At 47.2% G+C, this 22,157-nt stretch overlaps 1 protein-coding gene across 1 annotated transcript in view; it reads right to left on the bottom strand.

Annotated features, from left to right (window-relative positions):
* The window catches only part of RHBG (Rh family B glycoprotein), an 80,894-nt gene that overhangs the window by 33,380 nt on the left and 25,357 nt on the right, over positions 1-22,157 (bottom strand). The window contains exons 2-3 of the mRNA XM_085639767.1: positions 17,339-17,525; positions 456-606 (exon numbers count right to left, since the gene is read on the bottom strand). Coding sequence (XP_085495893.1) covers positions 456-606; positions 17,339-17,525 — 338 coding nt within the window. The remainder of the gene's footprint in view (positions 1-455; positions 607-17,338; positions 17,526-22,157) is intronic.

Raw genomic sequence — 22,157 nt, 5'->3', positions numbered from 1 at the left:
CTCCAGACCATTACATTTTCCCCATCTTGCTGTTCAGTTGTTCACATTTGCCTGGTCTTTCCTTAATCTTGGACTAATCAATTTTTCCCCCCCATTTAAAAAAGAAAATCTGACCCTTCTCTCTAAATCTATTGATCTATCAATCTCCCGTTTATCCATCCATCTATTCCATTTTACATTTAAAGACCTCTTTTTCCACTGCACTTTTAGCAGCGGCGGTTCCTCCATGGAAGCGGAGGGGTTTAGGTTTATTGGGATGTATGTTTTTTAATTGTATACAAGTCGACCCACTATTTTGCGAATCATCAACCGCCACTGACTTTTAGACAAATAGGTTGCTTCCCTTTTTGTTTCTGAAGAAGTGCATTGAACCATAGCTCCGTATCCCTGTCATTAGCGATTTCAAAATCAATATAAATCAAAGTATTATGAAGGCCCCGTTCCAAGGCACTCACCTCCAGCACGTTCAGTATGACGAACTCATTGATGCCAAACAAGGTCACTTCAAACAGGGTCATGATCAGCAGCTGGACGGGACTAGCTTTCCCCAGCACCGCCCCGAAGGAGATGAGGACCGCTCCGGTGCAGAAATCTGCATTAATCATGCTAGTGCCAGGGGAGAGAAACAAGAGGCGGTGAAGTAGATCAAGCAGCGTGAAGAGAAACAGGTTTTACAGCTTGATGCAGAGGCAGGCGGAGGTGGTGATTCTGCCAGCACTCTCCATCTACATTATGGCGACCCAGCCTCAGTATTTAGATTTCCTATTTACAGCTCATCCCACTCTAGAATTGCCAAAATCCCCCCCCCCCCCCCGATAAGGTGCCAACATCTCTAATAAGCACTGACAATGCCAATCGGACTCGCTTACTTTTACATACATGCAGTGCTGGAATGAAGCGGGAAACCACCGGATTCCCGATCTTGCAGCTATTATTCAGCCAGATCAGAGATCTGTCTGGCCCCAGTGAAATATGCCGATTGGTCCCAGTGTCGTTTGCCAACACTGGGACACAGTTCAGCAGTGCCTACATGTTGCCAGCTTTGTTTACAGCAGCAGAATGCAGCCAGTGAGGGGGCTTTAAAAAATAGTTTCTATTCCAGCTTGAGATCAAAACAAATGGCAGATTTAAAGGGCCATTAGCCCTTTTTTGGAAGCTATTTGCAGCCTAACACCTAGATGCCTATTCAATGGGTAAATAAAGGCACACAGCTTGTTATCACTTTACAAGTATTTAAGTGAAACTACCACTTAGGTTTTTGACTTTGTGCAAATCCTACATGTAAGAGACATGCAAGTACTATAAGAACGTCAGATGTATCAGTACATACGAGTATTTACACGAATAGCTAATTTAAATAGAGCATGCTAATTTTTTATTTAGTACTTTTATAGCGCTACTCTTTCCACTGTAGGGTGTCAGAGTGCTTTTACATCACACGCACACATTATGCATTGAAAATAAATCATACAAGCGTGTAGTGTAAATCAATATACAGGATGTTACAAAAGACAGATGGTTTCAAGGTATAGGAGTCACACATTGTCTTTACTGGTAGAGATTATATGCTAAGATTGGGAAGCTGGGAGAAACACGAAGTCAGGGTTACAATGGTAACGCAGAGCTTGTGGTTGTCCTCTATTACTGTCTAAAGTCTTTTAAGCAGCCTTATAACGGAAGATTGAGAAAAAACAAAGTTCTAAACCCATATCTTGCAATTTGCATTAAGGTCCTTGGTCCGGGTTCAAAGCTCACTGTGGTATATTAGAAGGATTGCAATTTATGAACTGCAAGTATTAAAAGGATCTCTAAGTAAAAAAAGCAATGACCCACTTGCCTATTTATATAAAATAACAATGCCATCTGCATGTTTACCGATGTGCTTTGCAGGAGACACATTAGCCCTCTATGCTACTTTACGAGTCAAACCTGTGACTAAAGAAGACACAGATCTCTGCAGGAAGTGTTTTAACCACCAGAGTTATCTTACCATTATTATAATTCACTGTGATCTACTGAGCACACAGCTCTATGCAACATGTGCTTTAACCCCATGAGATATTTTAAAATGCAGTCTTTGCAACCAATTAAGCCAGAATAAATATTTTGTTATATTTCTCCTTGGTGCCAATTTCTTTGAGGTAGAGATTTTTAAAAATAAATGTATACGTTGACTGTAAGACTGCTTTTCATGACTCCACCTCTTGTGCCTCCACCCCCTTTGAGTTGCCCACCTTCACCCCCAATTTATGGGTTCCCAGAGTATTTTTTTTTTTTTAATTAGAGCGCTGCATACAAGAGCGAACAACTGGCATGGCCAGTGCTTATTTACAGCATTCTTCAATGTCTGTCAAAATGAATGTTGTATCTTCCACATTTCTGCTGCAGTTTTTATAGTGACCACTAGGTGGCAGTGAAACGCAGCTAACAGGTTTTTATTCAGAAGCACTTGGAAAATAGGATATAACACAACCAAACTTTTGTCCATGTGGCCTTTTGTCGTATTTTGTACAGTGCAGCTGAGACAGAGCAGAGCCACTTATATTTCATAGTCTATGGTACAACGAGAGTGCTTAATTTGTGCCGGTGTTTGCCAGCGGTGAACACCTGTGCTCGTTTGAACAGGGACTTATTTTTCTTCATCAGACTTTGAGCCTGAGATAAAAGAGGAGATATAAGAGAAAGGTAAAGATAGTAAAACAGATCGAGAAAGCAGGGATGAAAAAGAGAATGCAGAGGTTCGATTAAGAGTCAGACGTTCAGGGTTTGTGGAAGAAAGAGGCATTAGGTGGTGGAACCAAGAGTGGGCAAACTTGGGGGACGCTAGGTGGCGCACTAGTGAATGGTCGCCTTAGTGTAAGGCACCCGCAGTCCGGCGACATTTATCCGGAATAACATCCTTAATTGGCGACTTGGAGGGCTGAAATTACATACAGCGACTGCCAGAGAGGTCCGGTGCTGGCTGTCCGAGTTGCAGCATTGGAGACGCGACGCTGAGGAAGATACGAGCTCCGGCAGCCCTGGCGGCGTGAGCGGCTGGAGGACGCGAGACGGCTTGCTGGGGACGCATCCTAGGCGAGGCCGGGGCTGCAATAACGGCCGTAGGCCACTGGCATGCGAAGGGCGCGAAGCGGACCCCGAGGACCGGCACTGGCGAGGTGAACGGCGTGAGCCCCCCCAGAGCAGAGGTATTGCTAGCGGGACGGGTGGAGAAATTCTCCCCTCCCCCCCCCCATCGGAGGAGCCGAAGTGGATGCACTGCTGGGGGTGGCAGCTGAGGGCACCCCGGCTGACTGGATGGTGGTAAGCCCTGCAGGCTGCGGGGGGGAAGCGGACATTTGCTGGAGGACCGGGTGGGTTGCGAAAGAGCTCCCCTCCACCTAATTACTCGGACAGACCTGACACGAAGCACAGGGGCCCCGGAGTGGATTAGCGTGCTGCCCCAGGGTACCTCGGATACGCGGGCGCTGGCGTCCAGGGGCCTACGAGACCCAGAAGGTGCACGAGAAGGCGGCGGAGGACATTGCTGACACCCGTATCGCTGCCTGAGTGGGTTGAGGGGCTGTGCTGGACGAACACATATTGCCTCTGCCCCGGACTGTGCTGCTGGTCACTGTGAGCCGCTCGTTGCGGAGGGAGTGCTGTGGGTCAGTGGGAGCCGCCCGCACGGCATTTCCCGCTGGCCGGTCTTTTTGCCCGCTGGTGCTGGGTGGTGGCGCTACGAGGCAAAATCGTGGAGGATTGGAAGTCATGCCTTTGGCGCGGTGATAGCGCCACATACGGGGTCGCTGGTGGTGACCATCGACTGTACCGGCCCGGGCATTGGAGCTGCTGACGACACGGGAGTGCTGAGGCCTGAACGCAGGGACACATCGGGAAGTTGTGTCCGGCAATGGTGAGGTGCCCTCGTCTCCCCCTTGCACTCGCCTGCTGATTACTGCGGGCTTGATTCTGCTGAAGTGGTGATTGCAGAGCGTTCCGGCTCACGGTGCAAAGTCTTGTCCTGCCAGCGGATCGAGATGGGCAAGACGGACACGAGACAGCCTAAGCTGTCGTTAGAGTCCGGCAAGAAGGGGACTAAACCTCTGGAGGCGCCGCAAGTCCTTGATGGAGCTAATGGAGCTGCGGGGGACTCCTCGGTTGCGACGGCGAACCTGCAGGAGGTGCTGCGTGAGATGCGCCAAGGGTTTGCGACGATTGCTGACAAAGTGGATAGGATATCGTCGAGAATGGATGCAGTGGTGCATAAATTGGATGCGCACGAGGAACGGCTGAAGGGTGCGGAACAACGGATATCGGATACAGAGGACACAGTTTCGCAGCACACCTCGCAGCTCACCAGAATGGATAATCTGCTGCGCATTATAGCGTCCAAGAACGAGGATTTGGAGGCGAGAAGCAGGCGCAACAATGTCCGCATAATAGGAATTCCGGAGACGACCAAGAGGAGTATGTGGAAAAGATGTTGCTCACAGCGATTGGTTCGGAGGCGTTTTCTCCCCACTTCATAGTGGAGAGAGCACACCGTGCCCTGGGCCCTAGACCAAAACCGGGAGCGACTCCCAGGCCCATCATTGCCCGGTTATTGAACTACCGTGATCGTGACGCGGCCCTGAGAGCAGCGAGGGGCACACGGTCCCAATCTTATGAGGGTAACTCATTTACGCTGTTTCCGGATTTCACACCAATAGTCCAGGAGGAGCGCAGGAAATTCATGGCGGTGAAGGCCAAGCTGCGAACATTACAACTGGACTACGCGCTCCTCTATCCAGCACGACTGCGGGTCACATACCAGGGCAGGCAGCGATTTTTCACGACTCCACAGCAGGTGGAGGACTTCCTCAAGCACTACAAACGTACCCACAAACCTGGTGCGGAGGTGGACGATGAGCAGGTACCACTGCCCGGGGAGAGGATGGATGGCGAACAGTGAGTAGGGTAGACAATCATTGTACGCTGTCTTCTGGGGGCGAGTAAGTACTCTGTGTGGGCACTGCGATTGGGGAATCAATTGATGCAGACATTGCACTGGAATGGATATTCTGCGTATTTCTTCGGGTCTGAAGGGATGGGAGACATGAGTGGGACCGTTGAGAGTGTTGCAGTATTGCACGAGTTGTTTGTAGATGATGTAAATGTGTCTCCTCCATAGGTTGTGAATTACATTGTGGCTGAATGCGTACTCTAAAGTTGCCATTGATTATACCGCCGGACACCCCCTCTGGGTCATCGAGTCAGACTACCGAATTGGTGGGAGTCTGGAGTAGATGAGGGGGAATTAGTGGTGCCACCTAGACAAACTCCCCGGAGGGAAATACCCGAGAGTTCATGGGGAGCTATGGAAACGGTTTTTGGCCTTGTTCGGGGGGCAATTGTGGGAGGGTGTGGGGGGGGACATGGCTGGCAGGTTGGGGTTTGCTTCAGTGGGAGGGGAGAGGGTGTGGGGGGGCAATGCGGAGGGGGGTGTTCGGAGTTTGAGGTTGGGGGAGGGGGGCTTGGGGGCAGGGGGGGAGTTTCGTTCACGGAGGGTAATTGGGATGGAACGGTCGAGGACGGCTGAGCTGCTTACTCATAGGGGGTTGTTGCTGGTGCTGATGTGGTGTGCATGGCTGAATATACGGATGCATGTGAAGGGGTGGTACTGGATGCCGGGTTGCTGCCGGGAGTGTGGGTATAGGCTGACAGATGACTGAGATGGCAAGGAGGGAGAGGGTCACGGTTCTATCGTGGAATGTCCGTGGTTTAAATGATGCTAGAAAATGCAGAAAGGTGCTGGCTTATTTAGAACAGCACCAGGTACAGATCGCATTGTTGCAAGAGACACACCTTAGCCCCCGATCGCACTATACTCTGGCTGGCAAGTGGGCGGCGGTCCGCAGTTTTTCGTCCTACTCAGGGTATGCTAGGGGGGTGGCGATCTGGATCAAAAAGACAGTGCCTTTTGTGAAGCTTGGTGAGCGCGTGGATACAGACGGAAGATTTGTGGTGTTATGGGGCAGGCTGGGTACTGACACGATCACGATCATAAACTGTTATGGTCCTAATGTGGACTCGCCGACCTTTTTCACACAGCTATGGGGACAGATACTTAACATTGGCTCCATGCATATTCTATGGGGTGGCGATTTTAATGTGGCGCTGGCCCCGGGATTGGACAGATCGGAAAGCGGCCATCACTACAACAAGAAAGCGCGAGATGCGTTGGCAGGTATCTTGGAGGAAGGGAACTTAATAGATAGCTGGCGGTTTGTACATGCTGGGCTGCGGGAGGGCACACACTTTACAACATTCGCTAACACATGGGCTAGACTGGATTACTGTTTTTAGTCCCGGGGCATAGCGGTGGATTTGGGGAAGGTTATGCACCTGCCGCGGACGTACTCGGATCATTGCCCGGTCCTTGTCCAGGTAGCACTCCCGGGTTATGGGGGAGCGGCCATACATTGGCGTATGCAACCCATGGCCCTCCTGGACCCTCTGTTTCAAGCAGAGCTGGGGGAGGAGATTGCAGAGTTTTTTCCTCGCAATAAAGATTCGGTAGACAGTGTGGAAACCATCTGGGAGGTGTTTAAAGTGACGGTCAGGGGCTACTACATTGCGAAGAGCTTTGGGGTCTTGAAAGACATACGAAGAACGCCTGCAAAATTGGAAGTGGAACTTAAAGGGCTGGAGACTAGGATGAACCGGGAGCCGATGGGTCCCCTCCATGGGGAATTCAGAGAACGACTTACACAGTATGAAAAGGAGGCGGATAGGGAGGCTCGATTCTGTGGCAAATATTGGCAGGCTCGCAGATTCTGCGAGGGGGAGAGACCAGGGCGCGCACTAGCGGAAGTTACTCGGCAGCCGCGTTAAAATACTCACATATTGGAGGTATGTACGTCGGAAGGGGTTCCACGTCGCGATACCAAAGGTATTTTGGAGCAATTCACTGCACATTATAAAGAACTTTACACGGCACGCAGCGCTGGCGAGGTGGATTTTGGGGGTTTTCTAGATGATGTCGCGCTGTGTTGGCTAAGTGATGACCACAGACAGTTTCTAGGTGCACTGTTTGAATTGGATGAAATCCGGGAAGCTGTTATGTCTCTTAGCAACGGTAAGGCGACGGGTTTGGAAGGGCTGCCGGCGGAATTTTATAAATGCTATATCGATATTATGGCCCCAGTCCTCAAGGAGGTCTACGAGGAGTCTCTGGAAGTGGGAGTGTTGCCTGGGTCCATGAGAGAGGTGTTGATCACCTCGTTGTTGAAGCCGGGCAAGGACCCTACTGACTGGGATACGTATAGGCCGCTCTCCTTGATAAACTGCGACGCTAAAGTCTTGGCGAAGGTGCTAGCCAATAGATTATCGTTATTGATGCCTAAAATAGCCCTCCCAGACCAGTCCGGGTTTATCCTGGGGAGACGCACAGCCCACAACTTGCGTACCCTTTTCTCCCTGATACATACAATAGCGCCGGAACTGCCTGTGGCTGCTATATTTCTTGATGCTACCAAAGCATTCGATTCTGTTGAGTGGAACTATCTATTTGCTATTTTGTACAGGATGGGGTTTCCAAAAATATTTGTTGCCTGGGTGCGATTGCTGTATACTGACCCGAAGGCGAGAGTCTTAATCAATGGGGAAATGTCGGGCCCGATTTCATTGACCAGAGGTACCAGACAGGGTTGCCCGTTGTCCCCGTTGTTATTTGCTATTGCGATTGAGCCATTAGCATGCCGTATTCGACAACTGCATAAACAAAGCGCTTTTAAATGCGTCCAATGTCAGATAGACGTGTCACTGTATGCAGATGACTTGACGTTATATGTGGTAGATCCACTGGCGAATCTCAATCCATTGCTCCGAGAGTTCTTGGTCTTTGGCCGGATATCCGGTGTACAAATTGGAAGAAGTCGCAGTTTTTTCCCCTGACTCCTGCGGTGTGCCGCTTTTCACTGGATTATCCACTCTAATGGTGTGACTCAGATTTGCGTTACTTAGGGATACAGATATCAAAGCTCAAGGAGGAGACCGTGCGCTTAAATTACGGTACTGCCATCGCTAAACTAACTGAGGATGTGACGCAATGGATTTCTCTGCCTTTCACCATGGCTGGGAGGGCCTCACTTATTAAAATGGTGGTGTTGCCTCGGTTTTTATATTTGTTCCAAAATGTCCCTTATTATCCGGGTGCTTTTTTTTTTCCGCACGGAATTGATACGATTATTATGGCATGGTCAATTATTACCCAGCCCTATGGTAGAGGGGGATTTGATGTCCCTGATTTTTTGGCCTACTACCTTAGCGCTCCGGCCCATTTCGCGTACCACTGGTTTGCGCCTACGCCATTTATGCCACAGCTGGCTGTGGAGGACTGGATAGTTCGGCCGCTGCCACTGAGAGGTATTATTCAGGGCCCAACCAGTGTGCTCGACACGCCGGCCGCAACGGTGACATGCACGATGGACGCGTGGCAGCGGATCCTCCGCAAAGTTGCACTTCCGTTCTTATACGCGCCAAAATTGCCACTAGCTTACCACCCGGAGCTATCCTTGTTGCAGGAAAAGGGGTTCCAGGAGATGTGCGCTGGTCTGGGGGTCCGCTGCTGGGGAGATCTCTTCCTGAATGGTCGGTTTAAGACGAAAGAGCAGTGGTTCCATGGGGCTCAGCACACACCGTTAGATGTCTTATTATATTTGGTTGAGACAGGGACTGAAGGCCGTCCTACCGCACTTCCCGGAGGAACCTGCGGTGGTAATGCCTCTACAAGTTGTACTTACGTCGGAGGATGGCAGGCATCTAGTCTCGCACTTGTACCGAAGTATTCGGGAACATAGTGGTGGCGGGGAATGCAGAGCGCTCAGACAGTGGAGTGAGGATCTAGGGAGGGACATAACGGAAGGGCAGTGGGCGTACTGTTGCGGGTTAACCTCACAGATATCGGCTAGCTACAGATTACGAATTATTCACTATAAGTTCCTGCAGCGAATGTACTACACGCCTGCGAGGAAGTTGCGGTTTCGCCTAGCGGATAATGACAGGTGTGAGCGCTGTCGCACGGAGGGGGCTGGTTTTTTACACTTGTCATGGCTGTGTCCGGCGGTGGCTGAATATTGGACGCAGGTCCACAAGGCGCTGACGGTTATGATAGGGGACACGATTGACTGTGATCCGCTAATGATGTTGTTGGGCTACACTATGGGTATACCTAAGACACATCGGAAATTTGGAGATATTGCAATGTTGATGGCGAAAAGGAGAGTGGCTTGTAGGTGGGGGAGGGGCCGTGCACCGAAATTTAAGGAGTGGATAGCCGATTTACTACACTGTCAGGAACAGAATATAATATACGCAGAAACGCAGCCAGTGAGTAGTAGGGCCAAGGACATTTGGGACCCATTCAGAGCGTATTTAGCGGCTGAGGTCACTTCAGGGATGGACGGAACTCTGGAGGCAGGTGGGGCTGGCCCTGAGACTGATGCGCAAGGTGCGGGATAGTTTGATCGGGATCTGCTGGGATGATATGCTTGGCTGGAGGACGACTGCTGACAGGATGGGCTGTGTTTCTAGCGGGAGACATTACAGCTACGAGGGGAAAAACACTGATGCGGAGTTGGATGGCTGAGCTGCCCAGTATGGGAACTCTCTAGGAGTAGAGGAGTGGAGGTGTCCATACGTGGTTGTGGTAGGAGGGACGGTAGCACGTAGTTCCTGGATGTGAAGGGAAATGGTTGGGTGGTGGCGATTATGGAAGGGTATCTGGGAGGTTAGCCCATCACTGCGGATTACTCCCGAGGTGGCTGTGGCGGGAGCTGCGGAAGTGTGAGACTGCCGCATGACATGTTCACCCGGGCTATGGTGGGGGCATTGCTGTGTATCAGACATTACTACGACGGCGGTGCCTTCTATTTAGCATTAGATTATTGGACGCTTCTCCTTCAGGCGGACTCTGCCGATCCCACACAAGGTAGACATGCGAATATAAGCTAAGTGCACCTGTATGACCCTGAGATTAGTAAGCACAAAATTGCACTGATAAGTGGGATGTGTTGCAGCTTCTCGCCACCGGGCCTCTGGGCTGTCGGACAAATGGCTGTGTATCTTACAGAGGATGGCAAGAGATGTGGTGGATTGTAGCCGGCCCGAGGGGTTGTAGGCGTGAAGCTGTAAAGTTGATGTACTTCGTTAATAAAGGTTTTGGAAACAAACAAAAAAAAAACAACAAAAAAAAAAAAGAGTGGGCAAACTTGGTATTTGGCAGCCCAGGCATTCCACAACTCTGGTGGCAGACTCCAAGAAAAAATCCGCCTCCTTTCTCACACCTGCACTTAGAAAAAAGAAAAACTTATTCCACAGGATCTCCTTGAGGCGAGGCCGGCACAAGGACTAGAGCTGTGATTTTGTGACGACCTTGAAGTGATTAGGACATATCCTGGCTGTTGCACAAAGCATGTACAGAGCACAGGTGTGCTGGCAACAACAATGTCAGGTGTGCAATGACCTGGGCGTTTGGAAATTCACCCAGTGAAAAATCAACAAATGCCTTTGATGTTTTTCTCCTGGGATCGCATGACGTTAATACTCGTTTAATCATCACTGGGGAGAGGGTGGGGGTTAAAAGTTAGGAAATGTAAGTTCTGGCACTGAAGACTTTTCCAAAAAGATAGGGTTAAGTAAGAAGCGTTGAATGGGTGTAATTTTCCTCTGCCCTGTCTCCTCAGCTCTTCGGGATTTTTTTCAGTATAGCGCACAGTGCAGCGTGATGCACTTCTACACGCTTAATTTACAAAGGTGCATCCATTAAAAAAAGCCTTAGTCTGAGTACTTGAGGCTGAAGTCCTCCGCTGCAATGTGAACTTCCCTTACTGCCCACCTGGGTGCAGCCTACCCAGTCAGGACGATAAAACTGCTCATTCATTCTTTGGTCTCCCTGCTGAGATTGACATCAAAGAGGGCAATGTGTAGCAAAAGTGATAGGAGTTTCTTCGAAATGCATCATTTAGCGAATACGTGAAGTGTACGTTTTAGTCCATCAGGGTCCCCATTATTTAAGCATAGGGCTTAGAGGCCGTTCTGCAAAGTGAACACATGAAACTAGCACAACTTCACCTTACTTTCAGAAAGTATTCCGGAGCTCGTGGTGGCCTTAAATGTTCAGGTGCCCCAGAGCGCTTCCAGTTCTGAGCAGATGCGGTAGGTAATTTAGATGGAGATCACAGAAGGAAGCGTCGCACACACAGTTGAAATGATATAGCCAGGGCCACTAGAATTATGCAATTGAGCGGCCACTGCAATTTACTAATAATGATTGATTCGCCGCATTTGCCACATAATCCATAATTTACAGATGTTAACAAAAAAATGTTTCTAGCTCAAATGGTTCAAAAGTTACTAAAAACGCTGTGACACATTGCCGCACAGTCGTAGGCACTTTGCAAACATTGACTAGTCACCTTACTGTAGCTTATTGATATATTGGGGTGTCAAACTGGAACTAAAGAGGTGCAACCAATGCCCAGACAGTGTTAAATTTAAAAAGGACGAAAAAAATGAAGGAATACTATCACAAAATATGCTGCATAATAGGACTTTTCTTGCTGCATAATTTACTGAACCCTACCTCATAATTTGGCCCTCTGCTGCCGCATAATTCCAGTGGCCCTGGATATAGCCAGCATTGCATAGCACAGTCAAGTGGGAGGGAAGTCTTCTTATGCATCAGAGGGTCTTAACCATTCTGCGTCTCTGGGGGAATGCATTAATACATAAGGGCCCCCAGCGCTATGAGTCCAAGTCAGTAGCCACCAGACTGAGGTGTCCAACACCGTGGCGTAGCGCAAAATGATGGCCCCCCCTTGCAGAATGTGATGAAGGGTCCTTGAGGCTCCCACATCTCACCACTATCCATAGGCTTTGCGGCGCAGAGGCTGCACCACGCCCCTGGTCCAGCATAGGTTCTGGATTGTCGAATTCATGACAGACTATCAGAATATTCAAAGAAGATGAATTTGCATAAGTTTGAATGGAAATGAAAATCATTTACATACTCACTGGTTGTCCCAAGAATGTGGCATGCGTCCAGCCCTCCTGGAGCTCTTCTGGACCCCCCTGCGCTAGATTACCCCCTCATGCTAGTATATCTTTCAAGTGTTGGTGGCTAATCTGAAAGTGCTTTTGGAAAACTATAATTAAACCAGCGTTGGCAAAGCAAATAGGTCTCGCCTATGCGTGGGCAATAGCCTTAATCAATGTGTTTTAGCCATGTTGTACAGCACTGGGGCTGCTGTGCAGTAAGGCTGAAAGTAAACAAACAAAAATCGCTGTGGTGCGATCGGTGCTGGCTGAGTCATAGCACTTTTCCTTTACTTTCTGCCATGCCTCACAGCAGCCTCGCTGTTGCACAACATAGCTAAAGGAAACAGTGGGGACATTGCCTAGGTGAAACCTATTGGCTTTGCCAATGCTTGTTTCACTAGCTGTCTGGTTTTTGGTTTTGAAAATCTATTGACCCTCGAAGTGCTGTAGATTTCAGTTTGCTCTCTGTGTTATTAATCTGTTAAAGTCAGGGGCTTGAGCACTGTTGGCTAAAAATAAAGAAAGCTGTAAATAAGTAAAAGGTGCCACTGCTAAGCTGGCAGAACCAGTTCGGGTGAAAGTTTCCGTCCAGGGTGAGGCATCAGGTTGCAGAGCAAGAATCCTACAACACAGTAAGCCAAACGCAGAGATTATTTAAAAAATGTCCTTGCCAGCACTTTGGGATGTCGTTTTTACGCGATTCAGTGAACTGTGGGTTTTTTTTAACAACTAAAACCAGCCAGGACTATGCCTTTGTCAAAAGTTGTCTGTATGTGCTCTGCAGAGAGGCCAAGGATTGGATGACCATGTATTCTGACATACAATTAAAACCAGCATAACTATGGCTTTGCCAATGGTTGTCTGTATGCGCTCATTAGAGAGGCCAAGGTTTGAATGACCATGTATTCTGTACACCTTTTTGACCCAGTGACAGGCACTGCGATGACTTGCACTGCCTTAGGCCTGAACACCAGAGCCCTTTTTAGTGGCCATTATGAACACCTGGAGGCGACTGTTCTAAACATGAACTATACAGGAATAACATGCTACATGGCAAATGCAAGAACACATCATCCTTGGAACAGCTAACACTAATGCAGTGCACGATTCAGTGAAACATGTGAAATATAAACAGGAACTAAATCACTGACATAGATCACCTGAACATTTATTACATTAATTCCTCAGAAATTATCAGTGTTTTTCCCAGTACAGTTAAGGACGTGACTATAGGGCCCGATAGGAAGCTGTTTCAATGACTGTTATAAAATACAATCTGCTCTGAGCAGTGCCGATTAAACCCTGTGGCGGCCCCCTAGGTATTTGAAATTTCCCCCCACGCAAATTATCTCCCAATACGTTTTTAATTTTACCAATTTTGATCTGTTGTTACGGGATCCCTAAAAGGAGTAGGGCCTAAAGGCCTGTGCCTACTATGTTGATTTTGTAATCTGGAACTGGGTCCGAGAGCCGGAGGGACCCGGTCCACTTGAAGCCCTGTGCGTTTCTGAACATTGGGGTATTGAACCCGCGGAGTCAAAAAGGCCGGGTATTTTAAAGCACACGTACAATGGAGAAAAAGAAATAGAGATTCAGAAGGAGGCGAAACTAAAGGAGAAGTAGGCATAACGAGCAATGGAGAAAAAATGCTGTGGTTAGAGTAGCGTCCACTGTCTGCATAACAACTGGGTCAGGCAGAGCCTGGCCCTATGTGGTGGTAAGGCATCCCACCCACCCACCCACAGTTTAACCGTCCACAGACTTCACACGCAACACCATTCAATCAATCAATCAATCCATCCAATCCAAAGCCTTCGAGATAATCTGCGGCGTACCCCAGGGATCCTCCCTCAGCCCGACACTGTTCAACATTTACATGGCCCCGCTCGCACACGTTGCCCGACCTCAACATAATCTCCTACGCAGACGACACTCAACTGATCCTCTCCCTCACCAAGGACCCCATCACCGCCAAAGCCAACCTCCACGAAGGAATGAAGGCCGTCACCGACTGGATGAAGATCAGCCGCCTGAAGCTGAACTCGGACAAGACAGAGGTCCTCATCCTCGGCTCCAACCCCTCAGCCTGGGACGACTCCTGGTGGCCGACGGCACTGGGGGCAGCCCCAACACCCACCAACCACGCACGCAACCTGGGAATCATCCTTGACTCAACGCTCTCAATGACCAAGCAAGTCAACGCCGTCTCCTCCTCCTGCTTTAACACCCTCCTCCTGCTCCGCAAGATTTACAGATGGATCCCGACAAATACAAGAAAGACAGTCACCCAGGCCCTCGTCAGCAGCAGACTCGACTACGGAAACGCCCTCTACGTGGGAGCCCCGACCAAGCTCAAACGACTACAACGCATCCAAAACGCCTCGGCGCGACTGTTCCTCGACACGGCCACATCACCCTCCACTTGAGAAACCTGCACTGGCTCCCCGTCAACAAGAGGATATCCTTCAAGCTCCTCATCCACGCACACAAAGCACTCCACAAGACCAGCCCAGCCTGCCTCAACAGACGGCTCTCCTTCTACATCCCCAACCGCCAGCTACGCTTTGCCGACCTCTCACTCGCCACCTTCCCGCGCATCCGAAGAACAACCACCGGCGGGAGATCCTTCTCCCACCTCGCCACCAAGACATGGAACACTCTCCCACTGAGCCTACAACAGACCCAAGACCTGCCGACCTTCAGGAGGATACTCAAGACCTGGCTGTTCGATCAGTAGCGCCCCCCCCCCCCCCAGCACCTTGAGACCCTCGCGGGTATGTAGTGCGCTTTACAAATGATTGATTGAGTAACAGCCTATAAGAAACTAGCATTTCCTAGCAGAAGGAGGTGGAGTTTACTGCATGGTAACTACAGAAAGTATGCATGTCAGTGCAACTTCTTCAGACAGGAAATGGCTTTTAGGCCCAGCCAATAGCACTTGGTACAATTGGTAAAAATAAACCCTTATCTCACATTTGACTAAAGAAATTACAGAATAGTGTGTTTGACTGATCTGTGTCTTCTGAAAAAGAAATACAGGTTTATCCCCTTGTACCTTTTTCATTTTTATTTCTACCCAAAAACAGGCTTTACTGTCGCTGCCTGCATGCCAGTACAAACCTATGTTGTGTTAAAGAAATGTATTAACCTGGCGCAATGCAGTCTATTTACAGATGCAACCATGACAAGTAGCGAGACTCAAGTCCCGGCGTCAGCTCAACAACTTGTGATTCTGGGTAAATCAGTTAATCTCCCCGTGCCTACAAAAACTAATGTGACTTTTTGTAATGTAACTGCTTCTCTTGTAAAGTACGCTATATCAAAATTTAAAAAAAGAAGAAATAGTACCTTAATCACAGTATGAGCAGCGGACGGACACTAATAAGATAAATCAATCTGTACTTCGTCCATGCAACACAAAAAGAAAAGGAAGTGACTAGTGACACTTCGCACGCACTACTGAATTAAAATACAGCTAACAAGAATGATATTGATGCCAATGAATGGTAAGTAATGAGTGGGCCAAAAGCTCATTTTTTGAGGGTTTTCTTAAAAATATAAACTCAATAGTTCGCCAGGCAACAGTGCATGTGTGCTGCTTCCAGGCTCGGCCTTAAAATGAGTGAAGGAATGAATAAAGGACTATTCCACAGTAGTACCAAATGAAACACTTCAAGGTGCTTACTGGCCAAAGGATGCAGACTTGTACAGAACTGAAAACAAAGCACTGGCAAAGATATTAGGTCGGGCATTGGCTGCCATCTTTTTAACTTTGTCAAAGCTTGTTTTGTTTAGTTATGTTTTTTTGCAAAACTTTATTTTTTAAGGAGCTACCAGGGTCTCACCATAGTAAGAAAACTGTCCAGAACCACCAGTTTATTTTGGTCTAAAAAAAAAACACAAAAAAAAACACTCCAACACTAACTTTTGACACTGAAGCCAACTGCTTAGTGTGCAGATGCTTTCCTTGTGAAAGAGAGTAGTGTCATCACCCACAGTGCGCTTAGCCAATGGCTGAAGTGGGTGACACGATGCTCCATGCTATATTCAGTAGTGGGCGGAAGAAAAATGTGAATGACACAACAGCCTAAAAAGGTGAAGAGTGCTGGTTTCAATCCCCTATAGGTATATTTCATATGATATTTACCTTGAATCGAAGGTCTTGGATAATGCCAGACCTAAAAAGATTTATTTTCTGTAAGCACGGCCGTTGGTTGTTATGCGGATAGATTGAAATGCTTAGATCTCACTTCAAATGTAGCAACAAATTCTAGGACAAAAAACCAACACAACACCAGGTTTTCATTTGGTCCCACACCTTGTTGCTTTAAATCCTTGTGACAAAGTGCAAAAATGGTGTTACTTGTAAGAAAGGGGTCAGGAGGAGTTCAAACGTGCATTTGTATCAGACGGACAAGGGGTATTTGTGGTTAATAACAGGATGGCAAACATGTAGATTTCATCGACCAATAGCAAGGAGTAGGCAAAGCAGCAGCAGAGAGGAGTGTCAATTTAAATGTCTACTCAGTATAATAAAAAAAATGCACACGACGTGTGTCCATCTCAGTCATAGGAAAGAATAGGGTAAAAAGAAAATGAAGGAAAATGCTTAGGTGGGTAGGTATCTTTGGAATTGTTGTTGTTTCTCGGCAAAGGGTGATTTAAATTCAATTTGTAGGAGACTTGCAAGTTGAAATTTTGTAAAAAGTAGGAGTTACATGAGCAAACTGTCATTATGAAATTAAATTTGTAAACGATTGGAAGTTGAAATTGTGTATAAAATAGGATTTAACAAACTCAATGAATCTATATTGTGAATACCAAGTTTTTCTTAGAGCATCTAGTAACAGGATTAATTGTCTTTTAAGCACCAAGAAATTAATTCATCTTCTTTAATATGGTGATCAGTAAATTTCCAGGTGCTTTCAGAAGATTTTGATTTGAGGGGTCAGAAGTGTTTAAAAGTGATCATAATGTTGGTGCTTCATACGAAGGTTTGAATTCAGCCCGCTCATACATACTTGAAAGAATATGAGGACCTCTTTGTAGAAGATGAGGTTGAGCAGATAACCTTAGCAAAGTGTGACACAACCTTTCTGGAAGCATTGCTATCACCCAGGGCGTGGAACGAAAGAGCAGGACTGTGGTAAATTCTAGTTAAGGTGCCGCAGAGCAGGTTATAAAACTATCAAATCAGAAATCTGGTCTGTGGGTGATTCTAGAATTCTCTTTGTGAACGTCTGACTCCAGAAGACCATGTCACGTTGCACCAGGTTACCTTTCAACTCCAATGTGGATCTTCCCATCGTGGAAGCTGTGGAAGAATCCTTGGATCAGCGTTGACCACTGGAGGCCGAATGCCGCAAGAAGAAAGTTGAAGGCAACACTACTGAAGCCATAGCGCTTCAGGAAGGTCATCAGGAAACCAAAGCCGATGAATATCATTGTGTGAACATCTTGGAAGCCTGCAATAGAGAATATATAAAGTTGCTACAAGACAACCCTTTTAAAACGTGTTTCTAAAAAGAACCAAAAATTCACCATCCAAAATTAGAGCTCGAAAGAAGATAAGCCGCCAACACTGAGACCATACACTTCAACTGTAATCGCCACACTCTTATCACGAGCGTGACGTTTTCAATTATATGGCTGTAATTAATGACAGCTGGCCTTGTTTAACATCGGAGAGGGTACTCTAGAGAGAAGAGGACTTTTTGATATAAAAAAAAATGGGTCACGTCCAAAAATATTTTTTATTGGTTTTAAATGTTTTTTTAAACCTTTTAAACTACGATTACACACATTCAATGTTGCTTCCTCTATGGATCTCTGAATTAACTGATGATTTGTGCCCATCCTTGGCTGTCATATTGGCAGACTCATCCTGAAGTCCACTACGGATGTTCTATATAGGTCACATCTTACCTTTACTGCAGCAGTTGAAGGAAAACAGTTAGTTTGCACTGTTAATTATACTGACCTGATGAAGGCCCCTTTCAAATTGTGCAATGGGCTGAAACATGTTGATGCACACCAGTTATAGTACACAGTGGATATACAGGAGTGCATGGTTCTTCAAATAATTTATGCAAAGGTCTGATAAAGTGTGGCAACAACCTTTGGAACAATTTTTTATGATTATTTCTCGCTGTCAGTTTTGCAGCACTAGACCTAATACATTTGCCAGTATTTCCCAAGTGACTTTTCTGTATGAATTTCTACACACACAAATAAATAATGGTTGGAGAAAACATGCTGGTTTGTTACCAGAAAGATGGCATTATGTCCACGGCCTCATGCGTTCCAATGCCCCACTCTTATTCAGCAACATTTATTTATTGATTTTGAATTGCAATTAGGCTTGATTTCCTAAATAATAATGAGGCAGCTTATGTGATAAGACCTCTAGATGCTGCCAAATGCCATATTTTCTCTGTCCCAGGATTAAAAAAATGTATATACCGAAGTATGTGATTTTGACATCTGACAAAAAAATGGACGAAGCATTGAGAGGGCCTAGCATTGAGTTTTGGCCCCAGCCATTGCAAAAACACCTGACAAGCCTGATCAAGAAGCTTTCCTTACAATCACTCTAATGTTCACAATTGAGCTCTTGATACTTTTGCCTAAAATAGGTTGTTGCTGAAGCCTAATTAATGCACCATGAGGGCTCCAGTGTGGTATTCACACACTTGAACCACAACTTAGGGCCCATTCCGATCTCGCTTGGAAAGCCCTCCGTACGACTCGGATCCAGAGGACTTTGAGCGAGATGTGCTCCGGGAGTTCAAACGAGCAAGTACGATGCTGCCGTATGCTTACGGACTCGGTTCGCTCGGACTCCAATTGAACTCTATGGGAGCCTGTGTACAGACGCTTACACAGAATCCCATAGCAGAAAAGGGGTGGGTGGGGAAAAGTGTACACCTTGTGGCGGGCACCCCATGGTGCCCAACACACTACATGCCTGGATTGGGGGGACCCATGGGCACACCCCCGTGACAGATTCGGAGGGCCCCGGGTGATGGGGGGGGCCTGCTACGGCCCACCGAAGAACACTTCCAACAGCCATTTAGTCCCGCTCAGACTGAGGCGAAGCGGCTGTCTAAATCGTGCATCGTACTCACTCGGTCGGAAATTGGCTCCATTGCGCGGCACGATTCAGCTACGAACGAGTTGTAAGGAGCGGTTTGGGTTCGGAAACGATTTGGTCGCCGCTTAAACGATCTTCGTGTCGTTCGGTACTGTGTACGATTCGTTCATAAACAAGAGCTACGAAGCGGATCTGGCAAAGCCAAATCCGATTCGGAGGCCTGCCGAACGACATCGGAATCGGGCCCTTAGCAGATACATTGTAAAGACAAGCTCCCTGCTGGGGCAGTACGATGTACTCGATTGTGGGTCTGTTACTGGTTTTAAGACCATTCAACTTCCAAGAAAGATGTGAAACTCTCTAACTCTCAAACCTTAGCAGTGTAGAAAACGGAGCACGAATTTTACACAGGATCTGGCGAGCATTCCCCACCAAACCCAGCATACCTATTAAGACTTTTGATCTTATGCATTTCCCCTTTGACAGAAAAGCGAATCTTGGGTACCTTGGTTTACTAAACTGGACTTCTAATTTACAGAATCAGAACCAGGACTGAGAATCTTTGGAGTTGGCAACCATATAACAGAAGACTGCTTCCAGTCTGACATTCTTAAATTCTTTCAGTGGTGGGGTTTTCACCAGTATTCTTGCTCCTTCCTAGCCTTAGCCCCACAATCAATAAAATCGGATGCATTTGCTTTGTCTTTTAGGTTGGGGAAAAGGTTCCTGTTGATTGCTTAATATTGCAACATCTACTCAAGGAGTACGATTAACCAATAATTAACATATTTGGGTATTAATTTTCTCCACCTTTGATTAATGGATATATCTCCTCGACTAAAATACCAGATAAAGCACGTTTTGTAAGTCGTCAAAGACAATAGTTCTCAAAGGTACCATAATGGAACTCCAATAACAAACATTGCAGACTACCCAGCATTCTCTTCCAACGGGCATGAGTTCTGCTTAGGTGGAGACCATCTGATCTCTGTGCCAGCAAGAGGCTGACCTCTCCAGCTCATTGCCCTTGTTAATAGGAACAACAGTTGTAGTAAACGCTGTATTATGAGACACCACTGTAAAACAAAAATGTTATTGTTTTAGGTTGCCTAGAATGTACCACAATCGTCTCCTTTATATTGAAGGTGTTGGACCACACATTTTCACAAACAGCAATAAGTTTTTTTTTTCTGGAGCTTGGGGATATTCAACAGAATCTGTTCAACTAAGTTTTCCTCGCTACAGACCAATCAGGGATGGTGTGATGGTGGTAGCCCAAAGAGGTTTTAACATTATCCTCACTGCAAAGTCACTCTACAGATTCTGACAAGTCTAATCTAACGCACGGATCCCTACATACACTAACATTTATATAGGTGTGCCCACCCTCCAGCATCCCCATGCACTCTGGGGTAGCCTGGCAGCACCCACTCAGACCAGTCTCCTACCCTCTTCTGGCAATCGGATAAGAAATGAAAGGTGATGCCAGGGCTAATCAAGTCCCGGGACCTGCAGCCGTTGTATTGGGCACTGCTTTGCTTTTAGTGAGAGAGCCCCTAACAGTTGACTTGACCTCATGTGTAAGCTCTGTTCCCTAGTGAAGGCACACTTCCATGAGAAGGCATGCCACTCACAGACCATCTACTGCCCCCTGTGGTCATCCAAAGAAAGCCAGGAAGAACTGAAAGATACTGCACCAACCTCCTTTAAAAACAAACCCAATGCAACTAAGGAGGCGGATATAAAATAATTATTTGCTCGTAGCCTGTAAACTGACAATTTGCACACCTGTATTTTTTTATTTTCTCAGAATTCATTGTATTTAATTGCCATTTATTATGTGATGCTTTGAAACGCTTCAGAGCACCAAAAGGAGAAGCCATCAACCTCATGTATGGGTGGCCAGGGGTAGCAGTTGCTACACCTGGCATGCTCTTTGAGACCACAAGCACTGCCCTTTCTACCCCTGGTCTCAGAGGCCACGAGAGCAGCAACAGAATAAAAGGAAACAGTCTGTCTTTGTTTTCAGTAGGTTTCCATTCCTTGCCCTTTCCAGAGATTCCCTGCAGTAGATCAGATGCAGTTGAGAGGCTGGGACAACTGATAAGCTTTGTGATGTCATCGTAGGTTAAAGGGTACTGCCCCTGGCACTTTTGTGAATCCTCGGCAGCGGAGAACTGGCAGCTAAAAACAGTCCTGGAAAATGTGCTCAACTTCATAGTGTAGCAAGTGAGTGTAGCGATGGGATCCGACCATCTCCAGGAGGAGTTTAGGTTAGGGAAGTTATATATGTATCCAAAAGAAAATTCTCTATGTTCCCTGTGGGGTGCATGCCAGGGTGGCTAACTGATGATCCCTCCCTCCATCACCCCCAAAACCGGCCTCAGGGTCCTTAGCCTACTAGGGGTTTCCTTGTGTCCCATATGGAAACTCCCCCCGCTAGAATTGTTGGTTTCTGACCGGCAGGACAAATTGCTGAAAAGTCTCTGCACAGCGGAGATGCTCCAGTCATATTAAAAGTAAGGGACTTATTTGAAGTTTGACGGAGAGCGTACTCTGTCAAAACTAGGACAGAGTACCCTCTTCGCCAAACCCTCGGTCTACCCAAAATATGTACTGGCAGGAGGACCTAGAGTATGTCAGTGATGGAGTCCACTCTGGTTCCTTTGCTGACATACTTGCCAAAGTACGGCCATCAGAGTTTTGCCATTTGACCACCTGCACGATTTAGAGTGGGCGGCCTAATAACCAATTTTCACTCTCTCTCTCACCACCATATAAAATCTGGCAGTAAGGGGCAGAAAAACATTTAATGACCCCCCCCCCCCACCCACACACACACCATGAAAGTGGGGTTATTCTTTCTTGATTTTACAAAAAGAAAATCCTGTTTTGGATTTTGTTTCTGAACAATCAAAAAAACAAGTTAAAAGTTTGACGGACAGCTGTCATGTGTGACGGAGCCTTCGGTCAAACCTTTAACTCATTCACAGCAACTGCTGTG

Source organism: Triturus cristatus, chromosome 12 (genome assembly GCF_964204655.1).
Source record: "Triturus cristatus chromosome 12, aTriCri1.1, whole genome shotgun sequence".
Classification (NCBI taxonomy): Eukaryota; Metazoa; Chordata; class Amphibia; order Caudata; family Salamandridae; genus Triturus; species Triturus cristatus.
This window is presented reverse-complemented; position numbering and strand designations above follow the sequence as displayed.